The sequence below is a fragment of the Mandrillus leucophaeus genome, unplaced genomic scaffold (genome assembly GCF_000951045.1).
Source record: "Mandrillus leucophaeus isolate KB7577 unplaced genomic scaffold, Mleu.le_1.0 Scaffold30, whole genome shotgun sequence".
Taxonomy (NCBI): domain Eukaryota; kingdom Metazoa; phylum Chordata; class Mammalia; order Primates; family Cercopithecidae; genus Mandrillus; species Mandrillus leucophaeus.
In genome coordinates, this window is record NW_012103143.1 from 1,487,286 (window position 1) to 1,496,084 (window position 8,799).

General features: G+C 55.5%; 3 protein-coding genes across 3 annotated transcripts in view; all 3 read left to right on the forward strand.

The window, feature by feature from the left end:
* Window positions 1-2,528, forward strand: part of LOC105544465 (carnosine synthase 1-like) — an 8,277-nt gene extending 5,749 nt beyond the window's left edge. Inside the window, 1 exon segment of the mRNA XM_011986992.1 lies at window positions 2,481-2,528. Coding sequence (XP_011842382.1) covers window positions 2,481-2,528 — 48 coding nt within the window.
* LOC105544464 (carnosine synthase 1) lies at window positions 7-3,096 on the forward strand. The gene has a single exon (XM_011986991.1). It carries the CDS (start codon window positions 949-951, stop codon window positions 2,104-2,106), a length of 1,158 nt encoding a protein of 385 aa, XP_011842381.1. The 5' UTR covers window positions 7-948; the 3' UTR covers window positions 2,107-3,096.
* Window positions 3,097-6,230: 3,134 nt separating this feature from the next.
* The window catches only part of RPS6KB2 (ribosomal protein S6 kinase, 70kDa, polypeptide 2), a 7,156-nt gene continuing 4,587 nt past the window's right edge, over window positions 6,231-8,799 (forward strand). Inside the window, exons 1-4 of the mRNA XM_011987000.1 lie at window positions 6,231-6,404; window positions 6,740-6,780; window positions 6,878-6,998; window positions 7,283-7,351. Coding sequence (XP_011842390.1) covers window positions 6,321-6,404; window positions 6,740-6,780; window positions 6,878-6,998; window positions 7,283-7,351 — 315 coding nt within the window. The 5' untranslated portion in view covers window positions 6,231-6,320. The remainder of the gene's footprint in view (window positions 6,405-6,739; window positions 6,781-6,877; window positions 6,999-7,282; window positions 7,352-8,799) is intronic.

Sequence of the window (8,799 nt, forward strand, 5' to 3'; positions counted from 1 at the left end):
GGCCAATTTTTAAAATGTTTAGTAGAGACTGTATCTCACTCTGTTGTGCAGGGTGGTCTTGAACTCCTGAGCTTAAGCGGTCCTCCTGCTTTGGCCTCCCGAAGTGCTGGGATTACAGGTGTGAGCCACCGCACCTGGCCGAGTAGACATTCTTATCCCCATTGAACAGATAAGCAAACAGGCTGTCTCAAGCTGGCCCTAATCTAGCAAAGTGGCTTCCTCTCCCCTCTCCCACCGTGCAGCACCCCCTGGGGACACCACCTCTGTGTTCCCTGCCTTGCTCAGTGTTTTCTCCACTTGGAATGCCATGCCACTGCTCAGGCTGTGTTACTTTGCAGAGAGCCGCCCTCCCACTCTCTTCAGTGGCTGCCTCTGCCCTGGGTTCCCCCAGCAGGCAGTAAGCTTTAGGGGCACGGGGCCCCACTGGATTCCTCCCAATGTCAGAGCACTTGGGGTGAATGATGACCAAACCACTTGTCCCCAGCCCCAGCCCTGGTAGTTTCTCTGCAAGCCCCGGCCAGTGAGGCTGCCTGTGGGGAAGAGTCTGCCGTGCTCTCTCACACCCTCCTCTCTGTGCTGCAGCCCCTCCCACCCAGATCATGCCTTTTGCTCCTGCAGCCACCTGGCTGACTCTTACTCTTCAGCTCCCGGCTTAGGCATTGCCTCGTCTAGGATGCCTTCCCTCCCCTCCAGCCTGTATTAGATGTTGCACTTCTGCCTCTTCCATTTATTCAGTCAATCCTCAACACGTATTTATTGAGCACCTAGTGTTTGTGCACTCGTATCCCCCGAAGACCTGGGCCATCCTAGGCCCCATCCTATCCCCCTAGCACCCAGTACTGGCTGACCTGGATATGCCCCGCCCTGTGGCTTCTGCAGCTGCACCTCGTGGAGTCAGACCCCAACCACTTTGCATCCCAGTTGGTACAGACCTTCATCCACTTTGACATGACCGAGCACCGGAGGGATGAGGAGAATGCACGGCTGCTGGCAGAGTTGGTGCGGGCTCGCGGCCTAAAGCTAGATGGCTGCTTCTCCTACTGGGACGACTGCCTGGTGCTCACAGCCCTGCTCTGCCAGGAGCTGGGTCTGCCCTGCAGCCCCCCAGCTGCCATGCGCCTGGCCAAGAAGAAAAGCCTCACCCAGCTGCACCTGTTGCGCCACCGTGGCCCACCCTGGCCTGCGCCCTCCCTCCATGCTGTGCCCTGCTGCCCACTGGAGAGCGAGGCTGATGTGGAGAGGGCCGTGCACCAGGTACCCCTGCCGGGTGTCATGAAGCTGGAGTTCGGGGCAGGTGCAGTGGGCGTGCGGCTGGTAGAGGATGCGCCACAGTGCCATGAGCACTTTTCCCGGATTACCCGAGACTTGCAGGGCGAGGCCGACCACCCGGGCATTGGGCTGGGCTGGGGCAATGCCATGCTGCTGATGGAGTTTGTGGAGGGCACCGAGCACGATGTGGACCTGGTGTTGTTTGGTGGGCGACTGCTGGCTGCCTTTGTCTCCGACAATGGCCCTACGAGGCTGCCTGGCTTCACTGAGACGGCGGCCTGCATGCCCACCGGGCTGGCATCAGAGCAGGAGGCACAGATGGTGCAGGCAGCCTTCCGCTGTTGCCTGGGCTGCGGGCTGCTCGATGGGGTCTTCAACGTGGAGCTCAAGCTGACCGGGGCTGGGCCTCGGCTTATCGAGATCAACCCCCGCATGGGTGGCTTCTACCTGCGTGATTGGATCCTGGAGCTCTATGGCGTGGACCTGCTGCTGGCTGCTGTTATGGTGGCCTGCGGCCTGCGTCCTGCCCTGCCCACCCGCCCACGTGCTCGTGGCCACCTGGTGGGCGTCATGTGCCTTGTGTCCCAGCACCTGCAGGCCCTGAGTTCCACTGCCAGCCGTGAGACCCTGCAGGCCCTGCACGACCGTGGCCTGCTACGCCTCAATCTGCTGGAGGAGGCCCTGGTGCCTGGGGAGTACGAGGAGCCCTACTGCAGTGTGGCCTGTGCCGGGTCCAGTCCCACCGAGGCCCGCCTCCGCCTGCTGGGCCTCTGCCAGGGCCTAGGCATTGACGGGCCCAGCTACCCTGTTGCTCACTTCCTGTCTCACTTCAAATAGCAGTGGGGCCAGGGGGCAGGGAAGCAGTGCTGGGAGTAGGGACTGTGGTACCCTCTACTCCCTGGAGCTCTTTCTGCCTCTCTCCACATCGCCATGCCCCAGCCCCAGCCTGGCCTGCTGCAACGCCTAGGTCTGTTTCAGAGCAGCAGGGCAATTTTGACACCAAGGCATCCTGGACTCAAGGGCCTCTTGCCCTCCCAAACGCCCCAGTCCAGCCCAGAGCTTCCCCAGCATTCTAGACTTGGAGAAGTGACAATGACCGCACACACACACACCCCTCTGTCGCCAGCTCCCCAGGTGGGAGTGAGCCCAAACCCAGCCCCTCCTGTCCACCCCTCCAGGTCTCACTCTCTTCCTGCCACCTACAAGAGGAGAGGACCTGGCTGGGCCCCAAGCCTTGGACAAATCCTAGAAAAACCTGAGACTAGAACCCTTGTCTTTCTCTTACCCAAATTCTAGGATAGCTCTAGAGCCTGCTAAAAACTTGGTGGCATCCAACCTGCCTCATTCGGCCTGAGCAGTAGAGGCAGGTGGACTGTGGACAGAAGCAATCCTCTTTCCGCTCACCCCGGGCAGACACTACTGCCTGCGTTCCCCCGGTGAAAGGAAACAGGCTGAGAGAGGAAAAATGACTGCTCCAGCATTATACCACCACGGAGGGTGGGTCACAGGACATGATGCAGGGTCCAGGTTTCTGTTTTGATCAAGTCTTACATGCCCATTCAGCTTCTAGGCCCCCCTCACCTCCCTGCCCTCATTCACGAGTGGCCCTGAGACATGTGAACGCCTCCCTCCTATGCATCACAAACCTTCTCCACGAAGCTTTGGTGCTTTGGCCTCCGGCACACCTAACTAGCATTGGCAAAGGAGTCTACATTCTCTTCCTCATTCAGGGAAGATGCTTTAAGAACTCCTGCCTCTGTGCAGCACAGGAACTGGAGACAGCTCCCCAAGCATCCCTCCCCAAATAAAGGCTTATGTACTAGTGAAGTGTCTAGATAGGTTCTCTTGACTGGACAACTCCTCCCAGGATCAGCTAGATAGGGGGTGGGGAAGGGGATTCAAGGGGATTGGGGATACTTGTAGCATCTGGAGCTAAGGGAAAACCACCCCACTGGCCTGGTGTCTGGGTTGCCCTGGGTTGCCAGGGGCCTGCCCTATACCCACATCAAGACCTGAACCTGAGGATCTCCTTTGGTAGAATTACAACCAAAGGGCCACATCCAACCAGATAACCCTCTGTGTGCCTGGAGACCGTTGAATTCTGTCCACCTCAGTTCATACCCAACCTCCCCTATGCAAACGGAATGCACACCTAGACAGCTTCCAACAATCAGAACTCACACCCAAGGCCTGGTCTGGCCCAAATTCACTTCCACACATCCCCATCCAACAAGAATCCATACCCAATCTTTTTTTTTTTTTTTTGAGACAGAGTTTCACTCTTGTTGCCCAGGCTGGGTGGAGTGCAGTGGCACAGTCACAGCTCACTGCAACCTCTGCCTCCAGGCTCAAGTGATTCTCCTGCCTCAGCCTCCCAAGTAGCTGGGATTACAGGCGCCCACCACCAGACCCGGCTAATTTTTGGTTTTTTAGTAGAGATGGGGTTTCATCATGTTGGCCAGACTAGTCTCGAACTCCTGACCTCAAGTGATCCACCCACCTCGACCTCCCAAAGTGCTGGGATTGCAGGTGTGAACCACTGCGCCCCGCCAAATCCATACCCAATCTAAAGTCACAGACCACATGTCGCAGACCAGATTTACTGTGTTGAGTGTGTTCTTTCTTTCTTTTTCTCTTTTCTTTTCTTTTCTCTTTTCTTTTCTTTTCTTTTCGACGGAGTCTTACTCTGTTGCCCAGGCTGTAGTGCAGTGGCGTGATCTTGGCTCACTGCAACCTCTGCCTCCCAGGTTCAAGCAATTCTCCTGACTCAGCCTCCCAAGTAGCTGGGATTATAGGCATGTACCACCACGCCTGGCTAATTTTTGTATATGTAGTAGAGACGGAGTTTCACCATGTTGGTCAGGCTGGTCTCGAACTCCTGACCTCAAGTGATCTGCCCGCCTCAGCCTCCCAAAGTGCTGGGATTGCAGGCATGAGCGACTCTGCCTGGCCTGTGTTCATTCTGTCAGCAGAGTTTTTGTTTTTTGCTGGGTGCAGTGGCTCATGCTTGTAATCACAGCACTTCAGGAGGCCAAGGTAGGAGGATCACTTGAGTCCAGGAGTTCAAGACCAGCCTCCTGGGCAACAAAACAAGACCTAGTGAAGTGTCTAGATAGGTTCTCTTGACTGGACAACTCCTCCCAGGATCAGCTAGATAGGGGGTGGGGAAGGGGATTCAAGGGGATTGGGGATACTTGTAGCATCTGGAGCTAAGGGAAAACCACCCCACTGGCCTGGTGTCTGGGTTGCCCTGGGTTGCCAGGGGCCTGCCCTATACCCACATCAAGACCTGAACCTGAGGATCTCCTTTGGTAGAATTACAACCAAAGGGCCACATCCAACCAGATAACCCTCTGTGTGCCTGGAGACCGTTGAATTCTGTCCACCTCAGTTCATACCCAACCTCCCCTATGCAAACGGAATGCACACCTAGACAGCTTCCAACAATCAGAACTCACACCCAAGGCCTGGTCTGGCCCAAATTCACTTCCACACATCCCCATCCAACAAGAATCCATACCCAATCTTTTTTTTTTTTTTTTGAGACAGAGTTTCACTCTTGTTGCCCAGGCTGGGTGGAGTGCAGTGGCACAGTCACAGCTCACTGCAACCTCTGCCTCCAGGCTCAAGTGATTCTCCTGCCTCAGCCTCCCAAGTAGCTGGGATTACAGGCGCCCACCACCAGACCCGGCTAATTTTTGGTTTTTTAGTAGAGATGGGGTTTCATCATGTTGGCCAGACTAGTCTCGAACTCCTGACCTCAAGTGATCCACCCACCTCGACCTCCCAAAGTGCTGGGATTGCAGGTGTGAACCACTGCGCCCCGCCAAATCCATACCCAATCTAAAGTCACAGACCACATGTCGCAGACCAGATTTACTGTGTTGAGTGTGTTCTTTCTTTCTTTTTCTCTTTTCTTTTCTTTTCTCTTTTCTTTTCTTTTCTTTTCGACGGAGTCTTACTCTGTTGCCCAGGCTGTAGTGCAGTGGCGTGATCTTGGCTCACTGCAACCTCTGCCTCCCAGGTTCAAGCAATTCTCCTGACTCAGCCTCCCAAGTAGCTGGGATTATAGGCATGTACCACCACGCCTGGCTAATTTTTGTATTTATAGTAGAGGCAGAGTTTCATCAACTCTTGGCCTCAAGTGATCCACCCACCTCGGCCTCCCAAAGTGTTGAGATTACAGGTGTGAGCCACCGCCTCTGACCTTTTTGTTTTTTTGAGACAGGATCTCACTCTGTCACCAAGCCTGGAATGCGGTGGCACCATCATAGCTCACTGTAACCTTGAACTCCTGGCCTCAAGTGATCCTCCCGACTTGGCTTCCCAAAGTGTTACGATTACAGGCGTGAGGCATCGTGTCCGGCCTCAACAACGTTTTTTGAAGTGTCTATTCTGTACCAGGTGCCTAAATGTGCTTAACCTGACGAGGGAGTAAACGCCAACAAAATCTCATATTTACAGGTGTATCACTGACCCCCAAACCCTATTTAAGGCGGGAACCTGGCAACATAACCTGGCAGTGAGCTGGCCACTCAGTAAATGCTCCGATCTGCAGGGTCCTCGAGCCAGAGGCACTTTGAGGAGACCCTGATGCCACTGTCTCCCTTTCAGGAGCGAACGGAAAGCAAGGCGACCTGCCTTTCATCACGCAGCCGGCCTGGCAGTACCCGGCTCCAACAGGGCTGGGGATTGTATTTACATTCACACCTGCATACACTTCCGACCCTGCCCCACCCAAACTCAAAACTCTCCGTAGAACCAAAACGGGCTCCCAGAGAGCCGTGCTGGGAAGACTGAGGGTCCTGCCGAGAGGATTCCGCAGGCTGAAGGCTGGGCGCCTCGCCACTCTAGGACTACAATTCCCGAGAGGCCTTGCGACGGACGCCATCTTTGTTCCCCACCAGGCTAAGCGATTTTGCGGAGGAGGAGTAAGACTTGCGTCATCGGCGCGCGCGGCCGCCGTCGCGGAGAGATGATGTTCAGGTCCGGGACTGTCAGTCGGTGCGCGGCCGGGTACGGGCCGAGAGGCCCGCGGGGCCGGCGCCTCCATGGCGGCCGTGTTTGATTTGGATTTGGAGACGGAGGAAGGCAGCGAGGGCGAGGGCGAGGGCGAGCCAGAGCTCAGCTCCGCGGTGAGTGCCCCGCCCTGGCGCTACTGGATCTTGGAGCCGATCCTGTCACCCAGCCGAGGCCGGAGCGGCGGCTCCGCACGCCCGGAGCGGGCTCCAACCCTTTGCAGACCCAGATCCTTCTCAGATCCCGGCCTCACCCCGACCTCTCTTCCAGAACCCCAGCCTTTTCCCCCGATTCTCCTTTTCCTGCCCTCGGCTTCTTCCCAGTTCTTGCACATCCCATGCCAGCTGCCATGCCTGACACCCTTCTCTCCTGGGCCAACCAGTCCAACCTGAGCGGGAGCGGGGAGGTATCCTGGCACCTTCCTTGGCTCTTACCCCTCGGTTTCTCACAGGACGTGTGTCCCTTTGCCGAGTTGAGGGCAGCTGGCCTGGAGTGAGTGAGGGTCGTGTTGGGGGAGAGGGGAATGGAGTGGGGAAGGGGAACTGGGGAGCACTAGAGCCTTGTCCTCATTAACTCCTTGTGTCTGTAGGCCTGTGGGACACTATGAAGAGGTGGAGCTGACTGAGACCAGCGTGAACCTCTGCCCAGAGCGCATCGGGCCCCACTGCTTTGAGCTGCTGCGTGTGCTGGGCAAGGGGGGCTATGGCAAGGTAGGGGCGGGCGCACCCTCCTCCTGCCTCCCAGCCTCCATCTGGAGGCAGCAAAGCGTTCTCAAAACAAAGTAGACTTGTGAATCAGCAGGGTTTCTAAGGGGATTCAGAGCCAGAAACATAAAGGAGGGAAGGCCAAATCCTCTCCAATCGGACTTGAAATCTTCACTGCCCCACCCTTAGCAGGGCCTAGGCCTCCTGGTCCCAAAGCCAGAGCTTAGGGTGGGGCTTCTTGAAGATAGGATGTGGAGAGGGAAGTTGATCCTGTCTCCCCTGCCCTACAGGTGTTCCAGGTGCGAAAGGTGCAAGGCACCAACTTGGGCAAAATATATGCCATGAAAGTCCTAAGGAAGGTGAGTCACTTGTTCAGCCAACGAATACTATGTGACTGCCATTCCCAATGTGCTGTACCAGGCTTTGGGAAGACAGCAGGGAACACAGTGGAGGAGGGGGCCTGTCTTTGGCATTTACTTGTTTATTGTCTGTTGTGATGTGTATTGTCTTGCAGTAATTCTCAGTGGGAGCAATTTTGACTCCCAGCAGACATTTGACAACATGTATGTACACTGTTTTTTTTTTCCCTTGTTTTGAGAAGGAGTTTCGCCCTGTCACCCAGGTTGGAGTGCAGTGGTGTGATCTTGGCTCACTGCCACCTCCGCCTCCCAGGTTCAAGTGATTCTTGTGCCTTAGCCTCCGGAGTAGCTGAGATTACAGGTGCCTGCCACCACACCCAGCTAATTTTTGTATTTTTTGTACAGGCGGGGTTTCACCAGGCTGGTCTCTAACTCCTAATCTCAGGTGATCCACCCGCCTTGGCCTCCAAAGTGCTGGGAGCTGGGATCACAGGCATGAGCCATCGCGCCTAGCCATTTTTTTTTTCTTTTGGGATGGAGTCTCGCTTTGTTGCCCAGACTGAAGTACAGTGGTGCACTCTCTGCTCACTGCAACCTCTGCCTCCCGGGTTCAAGGAATTATCTTACCTCAGCCTCCTGAGTAGCTGGGATTATAGGTGTGTGCCGCCACACCTGGCTAATCTTTGTATTTTTATTTATTTACTTATTTATTTTGAGACCGAGTCTCACTCTGTCTCCCAGGCTGGAGTGCAGTGGTGCGATCTCGGCTCACTGCAGCCTCCACCTCCCAGGTTGAAGTGATTCTCCTGCCTCAGCCTCCTGAGTAGCTGGGATTACAAGCATGAACCACCATGCCTGGCTAATTTTTTTTGTATTTTTAGTAGAGATGGGTTTTTGCCATGTTGGCCAGGCTGGTCTTGAACTCCTAACCTCAGGTGATCCACCCAGCTCGGCCTCCCAAAGTGCTGGGATTATAGCCATGAACCACCGTGCCTGGCCTAGTTTTTGTACTTTTTAGTGGAGACGGGGTTTCACCATGTTGGTCAGTCTGGTCTTGAACTCCTGACCTCAGGTGATTCGCCTGCCTCAGCCTGCCAAAGTGCTGGGATTACAGGTGTGATCCACTGTGCCTGGCATGGACACATTTTTGATTGTCAAGGCGAGAGAGGAGAGTTACTGGCACCCGGGGGGTGGAGGCCAGGGATGCTGCTGAACGTCCCACGGTGCACAGGGCAGCCTCCCACAACAAAGAATGACCTGGTCCCAGGTGTCAGTAGTGCCCAGGTTGAGAAACCCTGTGTTAGAGGATAAACCCATCCCTGGAAATGATGATGGCTGACAGCAGCAGAATTATGGAGAAATACAATGGAGTGACAGAGCATGGCAGCAGGTAACAGATGGATGGTCTGAGGAGCTCTGGATGCCCCCAGTTTTTTTCTTTTGAGACG